Source organism: Tyto alba, unplaced genomic scaffold, assembly GCF_018691265.1.
Source record: "Tyto alba isolate M040663 unplaced genomic scaffold, T.alba_DEE_v4.0 Super-Scaffold_3, whole genome shotgun sequence".
Lineage (NCBI taxonomy): Eukaryota > Metazoa > Chordata > Aves > Strigiformes > Tytonidae > Tyto > Tyto alba.
In genome coordinates, this window is record NW_024881304.1 from 15,699,235 (window position 1) to 15,726,942 (window position 27,708).

The following is a 27,708-nucleotide window of genomic DNA, read 5'->3' on the forward strand; positions in this document are numbered from 1 at the left end:
CTTTTTATTTCTCCAGAGGGAGGGATCCTGGATCACAAAGACCCCCTGTGCTTTCTTAGTTAAGGATAACAATATGGGTCTCTAGAGGTAAGGATGGTGGGCTTTATAAATTCAGGATCAAACTTGCAAATAGTCCTTACAAGATTAAAATCGTAACAGTCGGGGATGTAAATATGTAGCGTGTTTCTTGGTGTTACATTTTGTGGCGTTACCTGCTAGACACATGTCCCACTTCCTTTGAAGTAGGTGTATGTAAAGTTCGCATGTGAGAGATCAAGTTATAGTTCAGCTTCTTAGTGACTGAAGGACATAAGCTGTAATATCGGTGACTGCAGCGGAGGCCCTAATGAACCTCCCTGAGAGCCTGACCTGCCACTACTAAGCAAGAGAGTTCTTGGATCGATGGCCGGTGGTGCGGTGTGAGGCAGGCGCGTCGGGCACGGCACGTGTTTGTGGCGAATGTGGGGTTTTGTGCTGAAGCAACTTTCAGGTGTTTAAACAGCTTCCTAGGGATCTGTCGTGGTCTCTTTTGTTTTAAGAGCCCTTGGAGTTGTTCAACTTATACTCCAGAAGTAGCATATAAACACCTTTATTTGCTAGCCTGGGTTTTTAGCTCAGTTATAAGACAGTGAAATTTTTAAATTTAATACATGCTGGATAGTATATGGTATAATTTTCTTTCTATGCCTGATCTATAGAGGGTGTATTTCTGTTACAGCCCTGTTCCTGGGAACCTGGCTCTTTTAACACAGTCATTTATTCTCGCATTACATTGCTTGAATCTTTAAATGCAGCAGAAAATAGCAGCTCTTACGCAACCTTAGAAATCGTAATTCAGAAAAATAAAATTGACGAAGAAGGCTTCATTTTTAAGACTTTCTCAAAATATAACTATGCTTTAAATTAGTTCCTTACAGAGCTACTTAAAGAAATTTTATATTATAGTGCAGGCCTTTGAATGATTTGCCTTTTATTATATATGACGATGCCATCATCCTGTGTCTGCAATACAAAAGATGCTGAACACACTTGGTATTAGTAAAATTGTTCAAGTCTAAGATATGTGAAGTTTTACTTAAGCTGGCTCTCCCTACGTAGATCTAAGCCATCAGTGTGAATCTCTCAGCAGCCACTGTCATGTGTCAAGACTGCACACTGTGGCCAGTCCCTTGCTTTGCTGCCGAAGCTGAACACTTGGAGAGTGCAGTGGATTCAGCAGCACCAACCTGAAGCTGTGCACTGTAATCCTGTTTCAGTCCAGCAGTGGAACTGATTTTGTTTGAGCATGCACGCTGGTGGCACGGAACAGTTGATATTTGCACAACTTAATTTGAAAGAAAACGGTGCAAGTAAGCAGGTAAGTGGTGCACTACAGCATGGCACAGAAACAGGGAAAAGTCTCAAAAAATCCCTTAGAATATTTTTCAGATTTCATAACGTTTACCTTGGTATTTTTATGCAGACATTGCTGACACATCTCCTATATATGAAAGAGATTTTATTGATAGTATAAAATCACTCATTTGTACATGTTGAGGATTTCAGGGGGTTGCTACTGGTACTCATTTATTTGTTAAGCATACAGTTTGGTAGGGGTTTATTGTACGTATATTCTCAGAAAAGAGCGTAGGTTTATGCATTGTGGTTTTTCTGTAGTTTCTCATTTAGTATTTCTATTTTCTCTTAGCATGAAGTAATTTATATTTTTACATCTGCTCAGAATCTGAGTTGGATGAAATTCTGAAACAGTAATCGTTCATTGCATTTGCATTGGTACTAAGGTAAAGTATGTGTTGGGAATTGTTGTGACAGCGGTATAATGTGGCCAGGCTGCATCATTTCACTGCCAAGTGAAGGCCATTTAAGTAGCGAAGGACCAACTCTTGGCAGAGTTATCCTAAAAGCAAACTTGACTTTACAGGGCAGGGCTGTGCAGCAGGAGGTTCACCCTTTTGCATGAGATGCATCGGTACAGTACGGTGATCCCTGCCCTCGGCAGGGTCTGACCTGCAAGCTGAAGAGACTTTGTCCTGGCGTAGTGACCTGTCTGACGCGGAACGCCTCCCTGCAGGTAGCACAGTGGTGGGCTTCCCGGGGCAGTCGTAGCTCTGAGGATTGATTTTAACACCAACAGATCCAAGGGCCCTGCCGAGAGCACACCTCGGCGGAGGGGAGAGGCGTGACGAGAGCTGTGCTGGGCATCAGCCCCACAGCGCTTCCCCAGCATCACCGTACAGCTCAGCAGCAGTCCCTGGGGCTGAAACTGCCCACGCAGGGTCTGGTTCAGTTCCAGAACAAACACCGTGCGAGACACGTGAGGCCCCACCTGCCCTGCCCTCCCAAATCCATGCTGGGCATCTCCATTCTTCACGTAGCTAACTCCAGCCCTGTGGGGAGGCAAGAATACTTGTATTTCTGTCATACTGTACATTTTAAGGCGATAATTCAGGTTATGAGCCTAAGTAGGATTTATTTCTGTGAAATTCACAGTGCTGTGATCTCTGCTGACATTGCACGGAAGACCGGCTAAGTAATTCAAGCAGTCGTATGAGGACAAGTCCAAAGCCACCCCAAAGTAAGTGGATGCTTATTTCCTTCAGTGTTGTACAAGCATTGAAGTTTATCCCGGTACAACCTTCCTTCCTAGCAGGTGGGATGGGAACAGCGTGTAGCTGGATGATAAACGGGCTGCAGCGTGGAGGGAAACTCGACACCAGTTCGCCTCTTAGCGCTGAGGGATGAAACGTGCTTTCAGAGACCTGTTTCTCCTCTCACCTTTTCCTCCTGCTCCTCTTCCTGTGCGCCCTCCCAGCACTGCACACATGCACAAGCAGAAACCTGGAAATCAAAGGTGCCTTTGAGCCCCCTCGCCTGCCCTCCCGGGAGCGAGGAGCCGTCCCTTGACCCCCCGCTTTTCAGTGGCGAGGCCGTGACGGAGCCTCCGCCATCCCCCTCTACCCCTGCCAGCGAACCGCCTCCCAGAGCTTCTGTGGCCACCGGGCCCCATCCCTGGGGGCTCGGACGGCTTCGGGCTGACCCGACACCCCCCCGGCTACACACCCACCCTCACCCCGTCCCGTTGCGGGGACCGAGGAGGGGACGGGGCTGCTAGTCCAGAGAGTACGGTAGGACGCGCCCCGCCCCCGCCGCCGGGAGCCGGGCCGGGGCTCGGCGGCCACGTCCCCGCGCCGGGCCGGGCCGCGCCGCGGGCGATGGCGGCGGCGGGCGGGCGGAGGGGCGGGCGGGCGGCGCGCCCCGCACCCTGACTCGACCCCTCATCCCCTCCTCCCCGCCCCGCCATGCGGCTCTCCTGCAAGGTGGCGGCTGCCCTGCTGTGCCTCGGCAGCCTCCTGCTGCTCTATCTGCTGGCGGGCAGCGCCGCCGAGCCGCCGCGCCCGCCGCCCGCTCCCCCCTCCGCGCCCGCCCGCCGCCAGCCGCGGCTCAGCCGGAGCCCGCCGCGGAGGAGCTCCGCCGGCGGCAGACTCGCCAGCGCCAGGTAACGGTGCCGGCTCCGCCTCCGCGCTCCCGGCCCCACGCGTGAACCGGCCGGCGCCCCACGCGCGACCGCCCCCCCCCCCCCCCCGGGGGCTTGCGCAACGGCGGGGAGCCCAACAGGCCACCCCCCACCTCCTGCCCAGCTCCGGCCCGGCCGCTGTCAGGCGTGCCCAGCCCCACGCGTGCCCCGTGGGTCGCTTCTGCTGTGGGTGCTCGCTGATGTCTCTTTGCCGCCCGGTCCTGCGGGCGCTTCCCAGATCTTTTTCCCCGCGCCTCCGCGAGTGACCGGTGATTACAAACCCTTGTGCAAACTGCTCTGGCTTTAGAAGTATAAACTTTTTCCTGCGTGTTTTCACTTGGAGCGTGGTTGCCAGGGATGCCACGAAAGTGCGTGGAGGTAAGAAAGTGCGTGGAGGTCATATCTCCACTTCTGGTGCCCGTGTCCGTGCGGGGCAATACCTCCTCTGCCTGCCTATGCGAGGGCGGCCTCTGAAATAGCTGCTTTTCCATTAGTTTTGGCCTTGTTTTGAAGGCTGACGTGGGGAATGTGGCACTCGCTGGCTGGAGTGCGTGCGGAGCTGCTGTCACTCTCGGGAGCTGCGCTTCTGCCAATTTTTTATTAATGCTACAGGGAAAAGGGAAGGTGGCTGGCTATTTCTGGGTGGTACCACTGGGTTCCAAACCGCGAGGCACTGGTGGATTTTAAGCTCTTGAGCTTTTTGGTTTTGTATGCTTTTCATATGTAAATTAATTTAGCAGAACTTTAAAAAATAGTTTGAAATCGTGGCGTTTCCTCTTTCAGCACCTTACAGGCAGAGTATTTTTTAAAAAACTGTAATTACTTCAGCAAAAGATACGGGCAGCGTGCTTTCGGTGGGTGGAGGACTGTTTTCCCCTTTGCATTCCAACTATATTATGGTCAGTGTGACCTCATATATCTAATTAACTTGGTATGTCTTTGTGTCTTTGATTCATGATTTCACAGTGATGTTCTGAATGAAAGACTATTCCTGGTTTTTTGAGCTCTTATTCCTTAACTTATTAAAGCAGTTGGTTTCTTACAAGCATTGTTACCCAACTGAATGCAAGAGATGTTTACTGTGGCTGAGAATGGATCATGGACAGAATTCAAATGCATGTATTAAAGCAGGATTATTTCCACTAGCAACTGTACCTCCTGAAGTCATTTTTCTTTAAGGCATATCTCTCTGATTATCATGGAAATCAAGAAGAACACTGAAGGAATGAGCCCAGAAAATACGGAACTGCTAGAGAGTGTAAACAACTGTTCCATTTCAATGAGCTTTTCAGTCAGCATCTTCATGTTCCAAAATCTGACATTATCTAACTTTTCTATTATTTATTGACTTTGCAAGTACTTTTTACAAGCTCTGCAACACAACAATAACAAAAAAAAAAAAAAAAAAAAAAGGAGCAATGCTGTGTTTAAACCATGCCTTTTCTTCAGATTTTTTTTTTTTTTGTGGGATTTGGTGGTGGTTGTTTTTTTTTCCCCCATATCTGCTGGCAGGGCGTGATCCTGCACCACTGGCACCAGTAGGAGTTGGTACAACTGAGAAGCACAATTCCGTGGGTCTGGTTCTGCCCCTTGCTGAGAGATTCTGTATTGTGTTAGTTACTACTAAAACAAAATTTATTTAAGTGAGGGTATCCATTAAAAAGAACTTTTTTGGGAGGAGTGGGTGACATAACGTGGTCCAAGTCAAGGAGATGCCTGCCTTCTTGGAAAGGCCGAAACAGCCGCCAACGGGTGCCGTTCTTGACAAATCACATCCGCACTCGCATGGTGAAGACATGAGGTGGTGGGATCCGCTTGGCTTAAAAAGCCTGATCTGAGATACACTGAAAGCAGTGTGAGGCTATTTCTAGGGGCCTGAATTTGGAGTGGAAGAAACAGACAACTAGTTCTTAACTTCAGCAGTGAGTATTCCTGTTGATTTAATAGGCTTTGCTTATGCATGTGCTTACAGTAAGGCACATCCAATGTAACATGCTGAGCCGGTGTTGTTACTGCCTATCCATTCCTATAATGGAAATAATTATTTTAGTTACTCCTTATGAGCAAAGGAAGATTTTTTTTTTTTCATTTGATGCAAAAGTTCATAAATGATCTGATTCCTTCCGGATAATAAAAAATCTGATTATGACTCTGTAAGATCTTGTGATCTGATCATGGTATATATAGGCTGCATGATTGACTAAATAACCTTAGCAAAGTTTCGTCTATGTGACTGTAAAAAGTTTTTTTAATTAGTTTTGCCAAGTTGATTTATGGAGTTCCTTCAGAAGGACGCAGGTTTTGGTCTAAACTCAGGAATAATCAGAGGCATTATCTGGGATGTGCATTTGCTTTATAAGAATCAGTCACGTTGCAGGCAAGATGAATTGTAGTTTAACTGGGATTTTATAATAACACTTTCTGTAGTCACATAATAATAATAGAAGGCATAAGTTTTAAGAAATGCAGGTTTCTTCTAATGTAAGTAGTCATACATGATAAAAGCTTAGCTTAGTCACATACCATGAGCTGGCTGGTACCTAGCAAATGTTAGTAAATATGTTCATGTGTCCTGCTTGGGTCTTTAGATAATTTCGGCAAATCTAGATAAGCATTGCATTTAAGTTTCTGGTTAGCTTTGAAAACTGATTTTTGGTGGTGGTTTTATTGGTCCTTCCTCTTGGAAGTAGCAAGTCCTATGCCTTCGGTAAGATTTTTTTCATATGCAGAATTATAAATATGTGCCAAACGGATGTGTGCAAAGTATCAAAAAGCAGAAGGGTTATTTTACATTTGAAGGGCAGATGTGACCACACTTTCTATTAAACCAGCATGGCAAGACTTGGGAAGTGAACCTTTGCCAGCACATTTAGTTCCCTGGAAGTGACTTTTCCAAAGCAAAGCATCTCTTAGATGGCAGCCTGTCAAGATACTTTTCTTTCTTTGCAGCCTGTGTGCGCACACATGCAAGTTCGCCTTGAGTTTGATAGCCTGTAATAACATGCTGAAGGCCCAAATACCTCATACTCCTCAAACAAAGAACCCACTTGAAAAAAGATACAAACATCCATTCTGGTTTTGCTTGGTTTTCTCCCCTTTCTCTTGAGTGGTGGAAGGAGGCTGAAACTTCAGTAGTTTTTTTGATTGACAGCAGCTTCAGTAAGTTTTGTGCAACTGCATTAAAGTGAGAAAACTATTTTAAAACATTTAGAGCCTTTCTAATTTATATTTTAAAGTGTAAGAGAATGTGTTTCATATAATGGAGCCACTGCTGGGACATTGACTCAGTGTTGACTGTGAGGAAAGGAGCCTATTAATGAATCACCAGTTTTGATACAATGCCTAAATCTAACCTTGTTTATGCTGCAAGAGTAAATGAGATCATAATATGAAGAAGGTTTCAAAAAATAACAACTATATTGCATTTTGTAAGAATCTGCATACATTATCTTCCTCTCAGGAATAAATTTGAAGGCTTGAATAGATTAACAGGCTCTGTAATGAAATGGGAATGCATTATTTTGAATGGATCTGGATTGATTTAGACAGGTTTTGGGTTAATTATGTTTGAGATACTTTGGCTGTGACTAATAAGAAAATTGTATGTATTCTAAACTTCAAGACCTAGAAATGTACACTGTTGTGCTTGAGCACTCAGGCTTCTTCTGCTGTCAGTGCCCATGTCTGTCAAAAAAAAAATCCATGCAGCAAATAAAATACCATTGGGCAACCGGATGGGAGTTGGTCTGTGTTGTTGGAAGACCTCTGCTGTAAACATTTTATGGTGATACATCTTACCGAGTGTGTCTTCAGCTGCTCCATAGGGATGTATTCTGCAAGTATTTTGTGATGTTTTCTGTAGTGCTTAATCTTAGGCAGCGGTGCTTAATTTTAAAGCCGTATAGTAATATAATAGGAGAACAGCAGGTAAGGGAAAGCAGGAAGCAATTTTCTCTGAACAGATGGGTAAAACAGAGAACAGAGCAAAGAGCTTGACATGTTATATAAGTTAGATTTATAATGTATCGACAAGCTACATTTATGTACTGAAATTAGAAGAAGGATATCAAGGCATCAAAGACCTTGTGTATATAGTTTCTTTATTTGTTCTTGTCAAACACATTAAACTTTAAGGCCCATGTCACTGTGTTTTTTTAGATGCATTTAAACATTTAAGTTAGGTCATAAAATCCCATTATAGACTATCCATAACCAATAAGTTGGACTATAAATGAATGAAGGCACGTATAAATGTTAGGAAGAATTGGCTAATAATAATAATTGTAGTACTCTGTGGATCTATGTGCTTTTTAATGTGCTTGGAAGTCTCTTGAGGTAGGTAACTATTACTACTGTACAGCTGTTCCCATTTTACAGGTAGGACAATTAAAGCATAAAGAATTAACGACTCACCCAAAGCTTTGCAGGGGCTGACTTACTGAAATAGAGCCAGAAACGGAGCTCACTTACCCTTCAACCACTACTTCTTTATGTCAGAAGCCTATTACTGTCTTAGATTGATAACCCAGCAATATAGTCTCTCTTCCTTTCCAGCTGTTTTTTATGTGTACCACATTTTATCCTTTATACAGTTTACCACAGTATTAACATACTCCTCATTTAAAACAAAATATGCATCTTTCATCAATTCTATTTGTTGTATTGTCTAGGAACATCAGAGCAGGTAGTGTTTCAGAAAACTCTTAGCCTCCCTGTATGTTTGCATCACTGACCGGTAACCACAGGATAAACAAACGTTTGCAATTAGAGGAGATACACTGTTACCGGATCAGGATTCAGTCTGTACCTTCTAAGAAAACCTGAAAACTACAAGCTAAGGTTTATCCTCTGGTTTCTCTCTTGGCAACACGTGGTGGAGGGAGGCCCTCTTCTCTTCCAGAGGGGATTCAGATAAACCAGCACAGCCATTTATTCAGTGTAAAGCAGAAGCATCGTAGATGCTGTTGGTCAAACTGGAACTGTTTGAAGACATTGGCCGTGTCCTGCAGATCTTTAAGGGATATCCTTTCATCCAGATGTTCCTTCTCCCCATCCCTTCCCCTCCCTGCGCTGCATAAACCAGAGGAGGGAAGGGGAGTTGTGATGTTTTTTGCTGTAGTCTGCTCGTTTGCCTTCCTAGCAGTTTGACTTCGCTTTTACACATGCCTCTTTTCAGAATTCTGGATAATAATAGTGATTTTGTAAAGGCTTAGTTGAAATTACTGTTAAATGCATCCTGCTAGGATGCTCTTTTATCTCCCTTTCTAGCTCACCTTTGTTTTCACAGTCCTTATGTACTGACAAAAAAGATGCAAAATGTTCTGTATCTCATTGCTACTTTCCTGACTAACTGTTGCCCTCAGTGTCCCGGACTACTACTGAAGTAGTTCAAATACTACCTCGTGCTCCTTTTGTGGGGGATTTTTATTGCTACTTGGGCCATTGCAGGCTCCTGAACCCCTTCAGCCCAGGCCTTTCTGACTCATAATTCCTCGTCTCCAAGGCTCAGCTCTGCCCTCCCCTCTCTGGGGCTGGGAGGGTGGCTGTGTTGGCAGGCGGGATGTCTCTTGTTCGTCCGTAGCTCCCGTGGGCTTACAGGGCATTCTGCTTTCATCGAGGGTTGCTTCTGCTGAGTCTGTGTGTTGGAAGTGCTTGTCTACATATACTGGATTTTTCACTACAAAATAGCTGCATAATGGAGAGTTCACTCTGGCTAAAATTTGCAAAGAAAAGCTTAGTGCTTTGGTGTTGGGTTTTGAAATGCTGCAATAAAAGCTTAGAGTTGAGTCCCTCTCCTAGTAAATTCCGTTGCCACAAGCTATATCAAAGCAGTTCTCATCCTGCATATGGCTTGATTTAGAGACTCAATTAAGAGGAAACATTAAAGAGATAGGGAGAAGGGGGGAAAAGGGGATCTGTGTGAGCAGCTAATTATTCACTTCAATAATTCAGTGGTTTTTACACTAATAGGTTGGAAAGTAAATACCACTTCACATAGATGTAGTATTCCATTATTTATGCACTGATGAAATTGGGGTTTAATTAAGACTAAAGCCTGAGACTTTAAACCCTTAATGAAACATGTTGCTTTGTATAGTTAGTAAAGTACCATTGGCTGGTATTCCTTGACAGAGAAGTGGATTACTCTGTAGCATAGAACGCTGCTGTTATACAGAGTGGCATTTTAACGTCTGGAAAAAGAAGATAATGACAGCTTTACTAACTGTCATTTTTTTCTTTATTTAGGACTTTTGTTTCTAGTATTAGCTTTAATGATTAATTGTATATATGTAATTCTGTGTGCTGAGAAGAGGCAGGGATTGATGTCCTCTGCTTAGCGATATGTCAAGAACTGGTAGTGATCTGTGATTAGCCTTTTGAACTCTCCTGTAATGATTACGATGTTTGTGATTCAGTTGCTTTGTCAGCACACATCCATGTAATGGAGTATAAATGCGATCCGTGTTGGAATGTGAATATGATAGGGTAGAAGCATCCCTGGAAGATGTGATTTTACCTCCATACTGATGGGGGCACACACACAAAACCAAAAGGCCATATTTTCAAAATGTCTTCAACTCCCGAAAAGAAGCCTGATTTTTCTGGCCAGCCAATAGCTTCAGTGTGCCTTTTACATGCAGATTGCTCTATAGTGTAGGGGAAATGTATTTAAAGCCCGCACAGATGGGTGCTAAGTGAAAAAAACATAGTTTGGCCCTTGACTACTCGTGGAATATAGTCTGATTCGTCTGGGACATGTGAACATGTTTGTTTTTTTAAATCTCTGTTTTAGCAAAATCTCAGGGATTCCATTGGGTGAAATGGAGAGCAGTCCTTTGAAACTATGCCAGTACCTTCAGGCCAGGATTAAGGCATGCATTTTTAACAGCAAAATTAATTGACTGTTAGAATAATTTACATATGGATGGAGTGAATTTTTTTGAAGTATGGATGTCTTCTTCCAGTCTAGCCAAAAGTTATGGGCCTGGTAATGAAATTACTGGATGTAGTTCTGTAATCTGCATTGTGTTAGAAAATTGGCTAGGTAGTTAATAAGGCTATTCTGGCTTCATAATGTCTAAACTGGGAAAAGAAGCTATCATTTGCACAGAGTAAGTTGTTGTCTGTTTTGAGGTGCTATTGAATTAGTTTCATCTGTGTATGTAGTGCAGTGATTTATACAAATCCAGAAATGTCGAAATAACCAGAAAATTCTGAAAATAGCATATGTCTTTGTGTCGTATTTTTAACAGTCTTGATTTGTACCATTGACAGAATTGGCATGCCATTTGCATCTTCTGTGGATAGCTAATCATAAAAAAAGTCCTCCTGATCTCTTGCATAATGAAGGGGAAGAGAAAACCCCTGATATCTATTAATGCAGAATTCTCTTCAGGTTTACCTCAGTATTTTTTATATGCTTATTTATGATTTTTCAGGAAGCCTGGAGAACAGAAACTTTCGAAAGAGCCTTCATCTTTGCAATGTATGCATCTGGCAGTTGTGGCATGTGGGGACCGGCTGGAAGAGACACTAATCATGCTGAAATCAGCAGTTCTCTTTAGCAACAGGAGGCTCTGTTTTCACATTTTTGCTGAGGATTCCCTTAAGCCTGAATTTGAAAAGAAGGTGAGTTTCTTTGTCATTTGGTAAATAAATAAATGAGTAAGCTATAAGCTGCAAATCTCTGAACAAAATTACATGGAATTCAAGAAGTAGCAACTAAACATTTTTTTACTGTATGTGGTTTATAAATTCCTTATGCATGCCTTTTTTTTTTTTTTTTTTTTTTCCAAAAAAGCTACATAACATGTAGTGTCTAATTCTTCCCCCCATGTCTTTCAGTTAAAGGAATGGCCTTCCTCATACACAAAGAAGTTTCAATACAACATTTATCCAATAACCTTCTCAGTAGGAAATGCTCAGGAATGGAAAAAGTTATTCAAACCATGTGCTGCCCAGCGCCTTTTTCTTCCGGTAAGGCACCTGGATTTCTGAGTAGGTTGCTTTAGGAAAAGGTTAAATCGACAGAAAGGAAGCTTTGCTGGTGTAGTATTAAAACCATTTTTCGGCTGAAACATGTGCTTAAAGGTATTTTAATCCGTGCTTTAGCCACTTAAAAAGGCAAAACAGAAATCCAGCCTCGCTTTTTCTCCTGCTGACAAAAGATGTGTGTTTTTTATTTTGTCTCTAGTTCCATTAGCTTCTCAGACTCTTAAGACTCTGCGCGAGAGCTCTTTCAGGGCAGATGCTTTCAGGGTAGATGCTGCATGCCTTCCATAAATAACATTCTTTTCAGCGTGCAGTCATCATATCCTCTTTACCCACTATCTCCCTTTCCATATGTTAGCCCTTAGACTGATGCTTTCAGCAATCCCTTTTCCTTGAGCTTTATTTCTTTTTCCAAGACTGTCAGATTTGTCCGTAATAATTCCAGTGTGCTCAAAGTCAGACTTCATGCAGAAGCCCTGTGTATCCTGGGATCTTCAGGCTCACTGTAAATTTGTGTCATTTACTGTATAATACTTAGTGTCATAAACTTGGAAAATATTTAAGGTTGCTGGAGAGAAGGAAGGTGTTGATAACAATTTTGCATATGTAGAAATATCAGAAATTGAAAGAACTTTTGCATAAAGCAATTTATCTGGAATTGAGACCATCTATCAAAAATGTCTTGTGCACTGCTGTTGATTGGGGTGACGCCAGTGAAGTGACATGCTCTTCACATGATCCAGATTTCTTCATCGCTGTCTTGTGAGAAATTGGGGGGGGGACAAAGAAATCTTTACTTTCTCAGATGGAAACAATCAGAAGACAGCTGCACATCCAGATATGTAGACTATGAATACATATGTGAGAAAATATGTGCTGTCAGCAGTTCTGCTTATCTGCCATTTAGGGATAGACTATTAAATGCACAAAGGCCAGATGGGCTGAAAGCAACTCCAACTTCAGCAGAGTTCCTCTCTTCCCTGCGTAAATATTTATATCACCTGGAAAATAATCCCTAAGCGTTAGCTTGTTCAATACAGATTGTTTGTAAGGATGTACTCAAATGGGGCTGTTTTCACTGGGTAAACACAGTTCTGTGTTCTTATTTATGTGGTATTTTTTGTCATTTTGGTAGACTCTCATCACAGAAATGGTTTCACTTTTATTTGTTGTCACCCTTCTGATGACAGGAAAGGGTTATGTATTCACGCTGACTCCTTTAGGCTGGGCAGTGCTTTTTTAGTTCCTTTTTTTGTCACTCACATGTCGCCGAAGTTCTCCAGTAACTTCTTGTGAGGCATATAGACTGTTGCATGTTGTCTTAGCAAAACTAGGAGGCAGCCTGATCTGTAAATGTTTGTTTCTTTTGGGGCAGTTGCAAAATGTTGTGTGTGGTCAGACTGAGGTTTATGGCTTTGAATAGGAGGGGCTGTCTGAGAGTCTTGCAGCTGACACCAAGTTGGTGTGTGGATATAGTACAGAAAGCAAGTTGTAGTAATAGCTGAGGTGGCAAGGGTCCAGTTGGACTCTTGGTACTCAAGTTTGCAGGCTGACAGAACCTTGGGCTGTTTCTGGGTAATTTCAGCCACCGTTATTTTGTTTGGTGCTTGATAACTAGGTTCTGATATCCCACTTGAATGAGACAGTGCTGTAGAAATCCAGTCTGTACACAGCGGGAGCGGAGGGTTTCTAGTGTTATTGTTTAGAGAACTATTTAGACTTTTATTTTAAATAAATACCAGCAGGATGTCAATATCCTTTTTTTTTTTTCTTATCCTTCCCTGTACTAAGAATTTTCCCCTGCAGTGGCATAAAATGTGACTGGATTTAGGGAGGACCCCAGGAGAGCAGTAGTTGAGTTTATCAGCTGTTTAGCTTTCAGTTGTGCAGATTGTCTTGCTCCTGATAATGCTAAGCCCGAGTGGAATGTGAGCCTTTGATTCATAAGTGCCTCTCCTGCCAAAGAAACCTCTCCTGCAGCACCAGCAGGCATGTGAAAGTGGGCATTAGGGTATGAGGAATGCGTTAAGGGAAAACTGTGTAAGACTCTTTCAATGGTTTTACTCACTGATAAAACCAGAGCTCAGGGATGTGGTCCTGCAATTTGTAGTAATAAACTGTTTTGTCCTGGGTAACAGGTCGATGTACACATACCCAAACTGCTGAATCTACGTGCGTTGCTAAAATGTTAAGGAAGATCATACAGTATCTTGCATTTTGTAGAGGCATTCTGTGGCATCTGATTACGTTTGCCACTTACATGCAGGGAAAGTAGATCGAGCCTCCTGGTAATCTCACAAGTCTAAATCTCTTGCTGCAGTCTACTACAATAAAACCATCAATGGGATTTGCAAAGGCAGAGTAAGGAAGTTGTGGATCTAAACATGACCACAAAATGAAACTTTAAAAATAAACTAGGAGGGCAATGCTCTCAGCAATCACTTGAAACTGTTTTGTAATAATAACATGGATGTTAAGACACCAGGTGAAAAACTGACTTCTGGTGTCATGAAAGTTGCATACCACAGAGCTGGCTTGCAGCTGTTTCTGTATTGCTGTTTTGGAGCTGCCAAAACAATCAGCTAATGCTTAAGAGATTTTTGGATGATTTCAGTTCTGACAGTAACTAACATTTAGACCCCTTCTCAAAACATTTAATCTATTTAAGAGCTTTTAAGGTAGATTAGCAATATCCCTGTTATATTATGGCTGTCCTCCTGAGTACACTGAACTATCCAACCCAGTGGATCAGTGGCAGCACTGGGAATAGATGCCAGGACCTTATCTAGACAAAAGTCTTCGTCTCTGTTTTAACTTGAGTTAATTACTTACTACAATTAAGTTTAGTAACTCAACTTCATGGTACTGCTACATTAGCATCAAGATTTGTAATTTGTCCCTAATTTTGGATAAAGCTCTGATAATCTGCCATGCTAACTGTTGCAAACCATTAGGTAGCACAGCTTTACAATACACCAGTATGTGTTTAGGCAGTAGTGTGTTATTACTTGCCAACCTTGATAACACAGGGAGAATCTATGGAGCCAGAAGTTGTGAAATCAAGTTACAGATAATTGAGTATTTAAGTGGTCAGGCTAAATATAGCCAATTCTGTGCAGAACTTTTTGACAGATTTACTAAGAATACTCTATATAACTACAAAAAAAAATCACATTTCTTTTAAGCTGTAAGCACCTGTAGAGCGAGGAGGGAGACAAGCACAGTCAAGCCATATTCCTGACCATTCATTTCAAAAATCACAGTCTGTCAGGTATGTCTACACGTGTTGTGCTAGCGAGCGTGAACTCAAGACTACAAGATGCAGTCTTGTGTTGCTTGTGCTCCAGGTCAGGTGCCTGTCACTTCCAGCCTGCTGTCCTGTCCCCCTGGTTAGCCTTCCTGGCAGGCTCGGCATGCTGCCCGCCCGGGCAGAGCAAGCTGGAGCAGGGCCTCTCATACCACAGGCTTGCCTTGTGGTGCTCGACTGTTTTTGGAATTGAAAATCAGCAGAGTCAAAAATACATTGTCTCCTCTTGTATGCTTTTGAATAAGTAAAAACTAAATATTGGTTTAAGGGCTGTGTAAAGCCTAAAATATTTTATTTGAAAACTCTATTTAGTTTGGGAACAGTGTTTGGGAACAGAGCTGCCCAAAAGCAATGGGACATTGGGAATGCCAGAATTATTTAAATTAAGTTTATCCCCAGTGTAACTCCGCTGAAATCCTGGGAGCTATGCAACGAACTCTTACAGCCACAATTTCTGAAATGAAATTCCTCTACCCAAGGCAAAGTTAAATGCACAGCCAGAAGGGGATGTGATCAATTCAAACTGACACGTGTAGGTTTTAGATAAGTCTTAGCGCTTCACATGTGAGAGAAAAGTGTGAAGGGCTTAAAGGAAGTAGCACAGCTTTTCCTTTAGCCTGTTGGGTGTCACTGCAGGGCAACAACACCTCAGACACTGGAGAGGGAAGAATCTTTTGACAGATCAGAAAACAGAGCACATGAAACCTGAGTAGATGAATACAAGGCAGAAGGCGTGAAGTCAAATGCTGGTAGGCACCCACTTCACAAAGAACTGAAATACCTGTTCAAATCCATTTAGATATATAGGAAAATTATTACAGTCCACTGACTTCCACAGACTTAAATTTATATGTATATTTAAGGTGGCTGAAAGAACACTTTTCTGCTAGAAGAAGCAGTGCTCAGGCTGTCACTTATGCTGGGGAGGAGTGTCTGTCTGCACCCTTAAACCTCCCCCTTAACCCTCTGCTGGAAAACACCTCAACTTGTCTCTCTACCAGGGCATCCTTCAAAAAAATCTTACATGGTATACAGTGTGCTGTGGATCCCTCAGGCTCTCTTTGCATTCAGGTGTTATCTCCTGTCATAGACTAAATTGGGGGGGGTGATGATTTTTTTTTTTTTTTTAATATATTAGGATTTTATATGACTTCGTATAATAGGTCCATATGAATTAGGGCTTCTAGGTGCTACAGAATAATATACGGTATCCAGGATATCCTTAAACTGAAAAAACCTTTCTTTTCAACTGTCTGTCTGCTATTGCTTTACTCTTAAAGTAGCTGTCTTTTTTTTACTTGTTTCTTTTTTTTAGTATTGGACTCCAGGATACTTGAAGTTTGCAAATATTTGCCTCTGAGCTCTGACTGTGTTATTGAATTATTTGTGTCACTCATTTATTGATATCTTGAATTGCTGTTTTGTATTTTTTGTGGGAAAATGGTGTATTTCTATAACCTTCCATCCAGCAGAGCCATCTGGATTGTGTTGGACTTGTTTACATGGAGTTTTTTGTAAGCATAACTTTTGTTTAAAATGTAGAGAGTCTTGCCTTCTCCTGCTTGTCCTGCTATGTGGGAAAAACATGTAGTTATCATGTCAAAAATACCAGTCAGGGAGTTGTTAAACTTGGCTGAATGTCAGACTGAATCGTGAGATATTCAGTCAGGTGAAAAACCTGATTTAGGTCAGTACTTATGGATTTGGCCTCTTAATGGATGCCTATTGAGCACGCCTAAACATAATATTTTCCCTCTGCTTGTTCAAAATCTTAATGTTGTTCACTTTATTTCACAGGTAAGCAGTCACGAAGCATTTCAATTTATGTAGAACTAATTTTCTTTAGTAGAATTTATTGTTACCTGCATAAATAGGAGAGTTTGTCATTAGTATCATTGCAATTGGATGAGAGAGCGATTGTTCTGTTCCACAACATGGTGAAAATCAATAGCCTTTTGGATTTGCTTTTCAAAGAGAGAGAGAGAGAGAAATAGGGCTTTTGTCTAAGACCCAGGAAAATTTCAGTCCTTCAGGAATTTTTCAACAGTTTTAGCAAATAATGAAGAAAAGCAACAGAAAATGCAGTTGGAACTGATGGTCACCTTTAGCTAGTGATATTTATTACTTAAGAAACAACCTTAAAAATAGGTGGTGCAAGTATCAGGAGAGTTTTCTTGGATTGCTGAAGCACTATATAATTTGCCCTACTGAAATTCATGAATGAGCATGTAAGGATTTGGATAGCCACAAGGGGGAACATTGTTGGCCAGAACAGATTAAATATCCTGGATCTAATATACAGTTTACACCCTTCTGACTTGACTGACTTTACTGTAGTCATTCCTGATAGGGAGTCCGATAACAGAGATCGGAATCTGACCTGGTAAGATTTAATACTACGTTTCTATTTACCAAGCAAATTTTGTTCTTCAGGAAGATGTGTATACATTTTTGAGATCGATAGGGTTTTCTTAATTCATGTGAAACATTTGTATATATTAATACTGAATGTGAGTCTCCTAGGAGCACAAGGTTGTAATAGGAAAAACAGTCATTAGAAAGGCAAAAGGAAACATGATACCAAATGGAGATGAAAAGTATTCTGTTGTACTAGCTTACCCTTTCTGTCAGTGGAGGAAGCTATATGTTTCACCACTTACAGATCTTGGAAAGAACTGACAAAGCTATGTAACTATATATTCTTTGCATTTTATTTCTAAAAACTCCTTGCAGGTATTTTCGAGAGCTCAGTGGATTACTGTTTCATAGGGAGCGTAGGGTGCAAATTCTGTGGTGTGGTAGCTGTTCTGCTGTGCAGTTCAAACAACAAAACAAACAATAAGCCAATAACCTGATAACTGTTGTTCCTGTGTGTAATTACATTTAGCTGATAAATCAATAACATCTTGCAAATTATCAGTTTAATATAAAAGTACCTTTTGCCAATAAATTTCCTTTTTGTTGTCTATTTGGTTTCTTTTTTGTCTCTTCCTCTCCTCACTATGCAAACCTAAAAGGTAATTTTAAAGGATGTGGATTCTCTCCTTTATGTGGACACTGATGTTCTCTTCCTGAGGCCCATCGATGACATCTGGCACATCCTGAAAGAGTTCAACTCAACACAGCTAGCTGCTATGGCCCCAGAACACGAAATACCAAAGATTGGCTGGTACAGTCGATTTGCACGTCACCCTTATTACGGGACAACTGGAGTCAATTCTGGAGTGATGCTAATGAATTTAACACGGATACGCAACACTCAGTTCAAGGTAAGAAGAAATACAGCTGTTGCAGAAAATAAGGTTTTATGTGTTTTTCACATCTTGTAAAACTTAGTATGAAATTGTATAAAGTTTGCAAATCTGAAAAATACAGAATAGATATAATTGGATACTAAAAGCAATTATAGTAAAAACTATTATTAAAACAAGTGAAACTTCTTCAAGAGGCTGGAGCACTGGGAACTTGCAGATGAAGCAGTCTGTTAGCGGTAGTAAAAATGGCTTCTTCAACATTTCATTTTCCCTTGAAAGATACACGAAAGAGTAAACGCAAGGATCTTCAGTGCAGTCACTGTATTGTTTTTAAAATTGGAAGGCTCGATGTAAATATCCAGAGAAATTGGTAATCTTTTGCATCTGCTGTAAATAGAATTTTGTATCCTGCTGCAGATCAAGTGACTCCATGAATTGACAGAAATGAGAAAGGAACGTTTTCACTGATATCTGACATGTCCCCTCTTTTGTGAAAGGCCTGATTTGTCAAATCTCTATTAGTTTCACTGAGCACGTGTTCTCTAATCTCGTTAAAAACTTTATTTACCCCAAGCAGTCTTGTTCCTCAATCAAAGCCAGGGATTTCCTATAATGTTACAGGAACAGCTTCAGCAAAAAAAGCCTTTGCTCTTAACATCACAGTTCCCAGGGAAGATAATTTTTAGTCCGCGTTTTTCCTCACTTTTATACTTAAGTTTTCACCTTGTCCCTGCATTTTTGCGTTATTTTTCCACTTCTTCTCCGTCCTGTTGCTCAGAAGAGGAAGACTGTGAATAGCAGGAGCTGACATCAGAGCTAGACCCAGGAGACCTTGCCTTCCTGTTTAGATAAACAAGAGCACAGTCAGCTCTGCTGCTCCAACCCTATCCAGGTCTAACATTTCCTGGCAGTTCCTCATTTTTCACCTAGGTATATGACATGGCTTAACAGACTTATGAAGACGTGGGTGCCACACTCTGAGTCATATATCGCATCACTGTTCGTGGTATTAACCCATTGCTTCTGTTTCTCTGCCCTGCAGAACAGCATGATACCGAGTGGTTTGACTTGGGAGGAAATGTTATATCCATTATACCAAAAGTACAAAAATTACATTACATGGGGAGACCAGGATTTGCTAAATATAATTTTTTACTTTAACCCAGGTAAGTAATGATTCTTGGAGTCATGATTATCTGTGTTAAGGAAATTTCTTGAACTTGAAAAATTAAAAAAAAAAAAAAGTGCACTTTATTATTTGTAATATGCCTAATGTACTCTGGCATTAAGTTAATGTGTCAGTGCACCTAGGACTGACAACCTGTGAAAATAGTTCTGAAAGTGGTGCAGATAGTGGGGATTGGACTTGGTTCCATCGAATATGTAAATCTGCTTTCTGGAGATTCTGACAAAATAAGGAAGTATAATATTAACAACCAAATGCGGGAATGAATTTCAAGTTGTATGTGTACTTAGGAGTGTCACTGGAGCAGGGCCTAGTTGCAGAAAATGTTTTGTTTCAGACGTATATTTGAATGTGAAATTGCCAGACTTTCTTCAAAGCTATGCTCTATTTTTTTCTGAAATTCAGCTATTCAGTTAATATCAATAAATTCTGATATTTATGCAAATGACTAACAAAGCTACTATAAACCGAAAATGGACACAGCCATTGGAGTATCTTGTCTAAAACTGTTGCCCTCCCTACTTTCGCTCCTTCACTAAAAGTTACTTTTTGAGAAAAACACTTCCAGCCTCTCAGCTGAACGATCCGTCCTCAGCGGGCACCGGGATGGTGTCATCTATATTCCGCTGCTTAGATTTGTGCATTTTCTACTCTTCTGTATTCTGCTTGCTCTGGGACTATGAAGAGCTGTGGAGGACTTCATGTCTCGCTAAACCTTGTTCTCGTGTGGACCAGCGTGACCAATATGTCTGTACTTGTCAGCCCAGCAAAATGTCATATTTGATTCCTGGCTGTCACTCTTGGACAGTGCCTCCATAAACAGCTTGTAACATTTTAGGTTTGTCCTTTGTTTCCTCTTGAATTGGAGTCGTGTTCTCATGAGCGTGTATTTCCAAGGAACTGGCAAATTTAGGCATCTTTATTTTAAAAGGGTGTGACTTTTTCCACAAGTGCTGAGACAGTTTCTGGAAATTCAGCCCCTTGTAAGTATTTTGTACTGATCACACAGAAATGACTTCAGGCACTTCCAAAAACAGTAACATGTGAGAAGTGCAAGGATTTCAAAATTGTAGCATAGTACGTGCTTCCCAAAGAAGCTGAGAACCTTGTTTCGTGCCTCTGAATGGATGCTGAGTATCCATTCTTACTTGCTTTTCTTTGTTTCCTATGTGACCTTGTATTCCCTCAAGTGATTTTAAGAACAGAATAAGTTCGTATTTATCTTTATTTATTCTGTTCCCTTTTCTTTTTCTCTAAGGAGTCACAGGGTAGGTAATTGGATATACCCAAATCCAGGCAAATAAAAGGAGAGAGCAAAAGTAAAGCAATAAGCTAACATCTGTTTACTGCAGACAGATGTCAAACATTAGCATCCCTGGTACACCATGTATTACCCTCAATCCTTGGGAAAAATAAAGTGGAAGAAATCTTCATTATGAAATCATAAATTAATTTCCATAAAGAAATTAGTGTTATGGGAATAGGGTCTACTTGAGGAAGAAGATGAAGCCAGATTAGTTGTGAAGTCAAACTCAAGCTGCTAACTTAAGTGTGGAGGAAAAAACAAAGATTGCAAAAATACTTCACTTTTGTGATGAGAGTATTCTCTATCATCAAATCCACATTTTGAGACTCTTTGAGACTTTTCTGCACTATAGTGTCTCTTTTCCTTGTAACTGATAAATAATTTTTTGCGCATTATGTAACATCAGACTGCACAAGAAAAGCAAACAGAAGAACTGGATACAGTTAAAACAGAAAACTAGACCTTCCTGAGGTTTTAAACCGCTGGATTGTTGAGACTGGCCTGGGAAGGAATCAGTCAAGAGTGCTGCAGGTGACTTTTTTTAGATGCAGTGCACTGGCTTAAATCTACACAGAACTGTGTTACCCAGGGCCTGAAGAGATGCACCCTTTTTCCCGTCTCTGAAGGCGGCTCTGACAGTTGATGGATCTGAAGGCTCGCAGGGCAGCTAGGGTCTGAGTCCAGCTGTGACAGCAAAAGATGCACAAAAGCGTCACGGTGAGGAGAAGATGAAGAATCCTCAAGTGACATGTACGAAAGCTAATAAGCACCTGATGACGTCCTCTCCCCAGAGTGACCTGCCGATGAGCTGCACTGGCAGATGTCTGTTCAGGGTTCCCGAAAGGATCCCCGCGGGGCGCAACAGGGTTTGGATCAGGTGTTCCTGCTCTTCCTGCCCTTTCAGAAACACTGGGGGGCAATTCTGAACGTGTGATAGGTCAGACTGAATGGAATCCACTTACAATCCACCCTTTCTGGAGAAGTGTCCTGCTAGAGAGGCCTTACGGGAAGAAATGTTTCAGAAACTTTTTCTCCTGCTTCAAGAACCACGCAGGGCCAGCTGCAGACTTCCTGGGAAGGTAGGAAAGGCCAAGTGAAGAATTCAATCTTCAGTCCTTGTGATGTGACCTGCCGGCATCGTGCCATGATTCATTGTTCTCCATTTCTGAAGCAAAAAGCTCACAGGGACTGGTGTGATTTATTATAAGCATATTGCAGCTACTGTGAGTGCATGGAGAAAGTTTTTAAAAAAAAATAAGTAGGAGAAAGGTTATAAGTCCTTTTGAGAAATTAGGCTCGTCTTTAAATAATCTAGACCTGTGAAATCAGTGGATGACAACTCTTAGAAGGACTATGGATAAAATACACTACCTCTTATGCTCTGCTGTTTCTCAGTATAAAAAATGGTCATAGCCTTAGTGAAAGCTTCAGCAGCAGGTGTTGGATATGCTTTGCAAGCTTTCCCATGCTGTCTGCAGAAGGAGTCAGGATTTTGCATAATACTGCTCTGTGTGCTTCCCTAATAATTTCTGTAACTCCAGAAACTTCTTAGAAGGACCGGGGACCCTGGATAATGGCACCTGGTGTGTTCTCTCTGGGTTTGAGTCTGTCACTTTTAGCTTTGTAAAACGCTCCCTTGGCTTGTGCTTTCACCCCGTCTTTGTATTGCCCTCTCTTCCTGTTAGCTCAGGTCTAACAGTGCTGAGATTTGTATAGTCATACCCCGAGGAAAGGAAACTTCTATATCTAGCTGCTGCTTGGGATATTTGCAAAAGAAGTAACTGAAATTTTTCTGATCATCAGTCCCAGGTTTTTCACAGAAACATGCTTTAGTTTGTTGTAACTCTTGTCTGACATGTCTTTTTTTTCTTCCCACACCATCTCCCCTGGCTGACACCGGCAGAGTGTCTCTATGTGTTTCCATGTCAGTGGAACTACCGGCCCGATCACTGTATGTATGGGAGCAACTGTAAAGGTGCAGAAGAAGAAGGTGTGTCTATTCTGCATGGAAATAGAGGTGTCTACCATGATGACAAGCAGCCAACGTTCAAGGCACTCTATGAAGTGATACGTGATGTAAGTCTTCTGTCTCGATAGAGAGAGTCCTTTCATTTCCATGTAGATGACTGCTTTAACCGGGTCACTCAGGTTGCTGTTCCAGCAGATCAGGCTGAGCATAGCTGTGCTTCACGTATACGCATCAGACACCAAATAACAAGGTTGCTTTGGCCTCTCCTGTTTTACTCCGCGAGTGTAATTGAGATGGTTTAAATGATCCTCCTTCATATTATAGTAAATTACTCAAAAAGGCTGATAAATTGCTTTTCTGTAATACTGGAGGTGGGAAAAAAACTGTTTGAATGGAGTTCTTCCTGCTGGCGCTGCAGCTCTGGTCCCCAGATACCCAATGAGAGCTTGTCCTCCCTGAGCACCTAGAGCCTCTGGGCACATGGAAGGCAGAAGCTTGCATACAGACACAGATCCATAGTTCCACTTTGGATGTTGCATGTGTACCAATCCACTCTCTAAAATACGTTTCGTTACAGTATCCCTACATTAGTAAATCTCCTTTAAATACAGACTCTAGAAGTGTAGTTTCTGGGAAGTTGGCTATTTCAGGTAATGTGCCCAGGGTAACTTCGGAAAGCAAGCACCATCAAGCGTGAGTGTTTGAAGTTGATAGGTTTTGATGACACTCTGGGAAGGTGAAGGACAAGCCATCTCTTACCTATATAAGGTTTTATCTTACAGAAACTTCTGAAATGCCATTTTGTAACTAGTGAAAACTAATAATTCCTTTCTTCTTTTCTTCAGTTTCCATTTGAAGACAATCTCTTCCAGTCTTTGTACTACCCTCTGCAGTCTAAGTTTCTGGATACAGTGCACACTTTATGTGGGAGAATTCCACAAGTGTTTTTGAAGCAAATTGAGAAAACTATGAAGAAGGTGTATGAAAATCGTGTCATTGTCTACTTGGGGGCCAACCACAGATACTAAATGTAGCTATATTTTTACGCAGTTTTTAATTTTTGCACCCATCTCATGAAGCATATAAATGAAGAGTATGAACTCCTTTACTGAAACTCAGAATTAAAGTATTTTCCTTATCCAACTTCCTAATAACCCCTGAAAATACAAAACCAGAGGAAATCCTAGAAGTTTACCTAAACTGTCCTTTCTTAGGCCTTTTGTTCTCTTCCCGTGTTAACTCTTGGTTGCAACAGGGAGAGGTGATGATTCTCACTTTTATTTGACAAATTTAGTTTGGTTATTTAAGTACAGCTGTATTCACTGTAATTTTTTTTGAAGTTGTGCAAAAGCTTGTACGGATTTTAGGCTTGACAAAGAAGTTACAGTTTGAGCTATGTAACATAGGGAATATAACTCTTGAAATGGCAGGGCAAATATTCTTGACTGTCACGAGAATGCTGAATTACAGAAAAGTTCACTCTTGTGAAAGGATGAGTTAAAATTTACCATAGTAAAGGGAAAGTATTTGCTTAAAATTGCACTTCTGTCTGAAGTGTATTACCTGCTATTCTTCACATGTAGGACCTAAGATTTCTCTTACTTAAAAAGATTAGGGGTATAGAAGTGCCTATTTACTTTGTATTTTACCGCACTTTTTGTCTAGTCATTTTTCCCTTCTGCTCTTCAGTAGTTTCTTGAGGGCTTCCCATGAAGGAATCAGAAGGAAAATAATTACAGCATAACTAGGAAGGCCATGTAGAAGAAATGGGAGGGCGGTGCGATGGAAGCTGTGGCACCTGCACAGCTGATGGAGAAGAGCAAGGGAATCCTTTCTTGCGTGGATACGGTCATGGTCTTCCCCTCCAGTCTCTTACAGTTTTAAGAATGTATTCCCTAACTTGGTAACACTAATTGCATTAGACACAGTCCAAGAATATTGTGAATGTACAAACCCAGATACTATTCATCTGTTTTCCTCTTTAATTAATCCTCCTTAATTGCTGTTTACTGCGCAGTAACAATGGTATGCCACCGACAACTGTTCTTCCGTCCCTATGTTGGGAGACGGCGAATGCTGCTTCTGACTCCCCTTTTCTGCTCTGCCAGAAACCTGGGGCATAGAAATAAATGTATTTCTGCCTGGCACCTGCGTTCCTGGAAGCTGACAGTTTTATGCTAGGGTGATAATGAATAGCCTCAAAGTGAAAGAGGATACAAGATGGCTTTGATGTTTATTTAAAATACTCCGTTTAGTTTAGATTTTGAAAGTATGACGATCGTCTTACCATATGCACAGACAAGAGCTTATTAAAACTTGCGGTAGCTGAAAGGTGCTCGGGGCAAGTCACAGGGGAACTGAAAGTGAGGACACTCTTAAAGAGCAGTGATACAAGAGCAGACTCCCCGAGGATCTTTTCTAAGCGTAGGCCCTGAAGGGTGTGCGTAGGTGAGTGCTTGAAGAAAACAGCAGAGAAAATGATATTATTTTCCAAGTCTGTAAAAGTTAGCCATTACTTAGAACTACTCACTTTTATATCCAATAGGCAAAGTAGGAGAGGGCTGAGGAGGGTGAGATACATGAAGCTTTTCTCTAATGAAAGGAAAACTGATACAGATTGTAGGTCCTGTACAGGTGACACACATTTATTAGAGATAAATATTTGGGGTGTGTGGATGAGGGAAGGGATATGTTTCTGAAGTTAAAAAGTAGGATTTCTGAAGAATTGTGGTTTTGGGGGTTTCTACCCCATCGAGTCAGGACTGATGCACAGTTTCATAAGAAAACAGACTTCAAGAGAAAGTCCTTTGAGCTTGTGCATTCTTGTCTCCTTGTGTGGCAGCTCACGAGAGGAGGGAAAATGCAGGCGTTGCTGGCCTCTGGGGCTGCCAGATAAACAGCCCGTACACGGGATGAAGTGCCGACAAACTTTTTCCAAACGCTGGAGTGTGAAAATGTCCGTGACGCATCCGCAAGCGTGCTGGGTGAATGACACAAGAGGGCAAACAGCGTCACGACAGTCATCTGAGGGACAGAGGTGTTAAGCTGGAGGCTTGGAAGAAGGGGCAAACGGCCTCGGCCCCAGCGATTTCACTGCAGGCCTGTGCTCACAGGCACGACAAATGGAAACCTCTGTTCTTTGCGCCTCTGTGTGCTCCAAATTCCAATCAGCAGCTCGTGCCTGTTTCTCACCCAGATCCATTATCTCGCAGCCTTTGCCACACGTGTAAATCGATGTGCAAAGGACAGAGGCAGCTCTGCATCTATTTTGATTGAAGCCCGGGACCCAGAAAGGCATTTAATAAACTTCAGTGTAGATGTTCCTGTCTCGTGCAATTTGCCTTAGTATTTTCTGGTTTTACCTGAAGTTTTGGTTGCCACTTAAAAAGAAGAGCACATCTCTCTGCACAGAGACAAGTTTGAAAACTCAACCCAAATGAACCTGGAAGACTTCAGAGCCAGAAAACAATGAAAGGAGAATTCAACGTGCTGTTTTAAAAAGTTTAAAGTAATGTAAGCCTAACATACGACAGGTAAACCTTTCAGGCTAGCAATGCTGAGAACTTGTAAAAAATACTAGCTTGCTTTTTGATCTTTATTTTCAAATACCGGGGTAAAGCTGACTGTAGGTCAAACGAGGCTAGATGAGACGCATGCTGGGCACTCTGAATTCCTCATTTCTATGGTGTTTACAAGCCACAGAAAGTTGCAGAGCAAAAATCTTATTGCCCAGACAGTTGCAACTCTGGTGCTAAGCCTCTGAAGTTCAGGAGGCTGCGATTGTGTAAGCTATGATTCAGCAGAACCTTGCAACTATAGGCACATTAAAATGAAGGAATGGAATTCATTACAAAACAAAGGCATTATTGCATATAAAGCGATTAGAGATTACAACAGTGCTTTTTATGTTTACAGGAGGTGCTACATTATGTTTAGAAAGAACTGTGTTATGTTCTCAACACCTATTAAAATATATGAAGTATATGCTTTAGCATGAAGACTTTAGTTAATGTAATATCAACTTGCAGGAAAAATGGGGGAGGTTCCCCCCTGCTGTGCTTTTTCTGAGAAAATAGCTACAACTTGAGTTCTCCAAAGTGTTTTAAAACAATTATGTAACTTTGATATTTTTTTGTTATTGTTAGAATTATTAATTTATATTTTATTACAGCTTCTAAAACCATGTTATATTTTGGTTTTATCAGTAGTGGATTCTCATATTAATCTTATTTAGAAACCAGTTTTAATTCATTTTGTATTTCATACTTGTGGCTAATTCCTTGTTAATTAGCCTTCATTTATTTTAATAATGGGATGTGTAAATACTTATATAGACTTTATATCGTCATTTCCCCTTCCTCTCGTGTATTTTAGTTATTTCCAGTGGTATAATGTAACCAAAACACCTTTGCTAATGCAACACCTTGAGCAGTGTCATCATACGTAGGGGGGAAACAAAAATAGTTTTCCTGAAATGAATAGAGGCTCCAGCACACGGAATGTATTGATAACAAAGGAAGAGAATCACCTTTCACACTGAGAAAGAGACAGCAGGGTAGAGCCCGGAGAACTGTGCCCCAGCCATCCGAACATAAGCCCTAACCCAGCAGATGTCTGATACTCTGAATTTTGCCTGTGTAGTCAGTAGGCTTCTATGCAGTGCATAAAGTTAAGCGTGTAACCAAGTCCTTGCTGTATCAGCGTCAAACATTCAGGTTTTAAATTTGCTTTATTATACTTGAACTTGCTGAAGATAGATAAAAAGGGGCTTTTTATTAAGAGCTGCTGAACACCTCCTTTTAGCCCAAAGCCTTTTAGGAAAGTGTCAGGCTACCAGTGCGCATTGTACAACAAAGAACTGCCAGAGTGGGAAGCATCTGGTTGCATCATTTATATAATGTGAGAGTTTTTCTAGGCTATTTGCCTGCATCATACCAAGTGGGCTTAGATAGCTCCGCTATCATTTCACTTTCAGGTGGAAACTGGAAACTGCTCTGTGTGTGTGTACACAACAAGAGCACATGTGTAAAGAATTCTGTACCTTTATCATTTAATTGCTTGTTTATTTTTATTTGACAAGTGCACCAATTGTTTATAGCTCCCAAGGAGGCCTAGCAGTGCATTTCTGTGTTGATTAAGATCCTTTGGCTTACAGTACAAATAAATGAAGTTTTAAGCAA

The 27,708-nt window shown here is 41.5% G+C and overlaps 1 protein-coding gene across 5 annotated transcripts; it reads left to right on the plus strand.

Annotated features, from left to right (window-relative positions):
- On the plus strand, positions 1-27,708 carry GXYLT2 (glucoside xylosyltransferase 2). Of its 5 annotated transcripts, XM_032985676.2 has the most exons (10): positions 1-87; positions 1,099-1,357; positions 1,922-2,071; positions 2,491-2,575; positions 10,954-11,143; positions 11,360-11,491; positions 17,831-18,082; positions 19,110-19,233; positions 22,463-22,635; positions 23,374-27,708. In XM_032985676.2, exons 5-10 carry the CDS (start codon positions 11,003-11,005, stop codon positions 23,554-23,556), a joined length of 1,005 nt encoding a protein of 334 aa, XP_032841567.1. In that variant the 5' UTR covers positions 1-87; positions 1,099-1,357; positions 1,922-2,071; positions 2,491-2,575; positions 10,954-11,002; the 3' UTR covers positions 23,557-27,708. The 5 variants fall into 5 exon arrangements, with proteins under 5 accessions (XP_032841567.1, XP_042655520.1, XP_032841564.2 ...); XM_042799586.1 differs by lacking the exons at positions 1-87; positions 1,099-1,357 and having other exon boundaries at positions 1,919-2,071; XM_032985673.2 differs by lacking the exons at positions 1-87; positions 1,099-1,357; positions 1,922-2,071; positions 2,491-2,575 and adding an exon at positions 2,812-2,851.

Coding starts and splice junctions, on each gene's coding strand:
- GXYLT2 (XM_042799584.1), top strand. CDS start 3,300: ATGCGGCTCTCCTGCAAGGTGGCGGCTGCCCTGCTGTGCCTCGGCAGC. Junction 19,234..22,462: donor AATTTTTTACTTTAACCCAG/GTAAGTAATGAT, acceptor TGACACCGGCAG/AGTGTCTCTATGTGTTTCCA. Junction 22,636..23,373: donor TCTATGAAGTGATACGTGAT/GTAAGTCTTCTG, acceptor TCTTTTCTTCAG/TTTCCATTTGAAGACAATCT.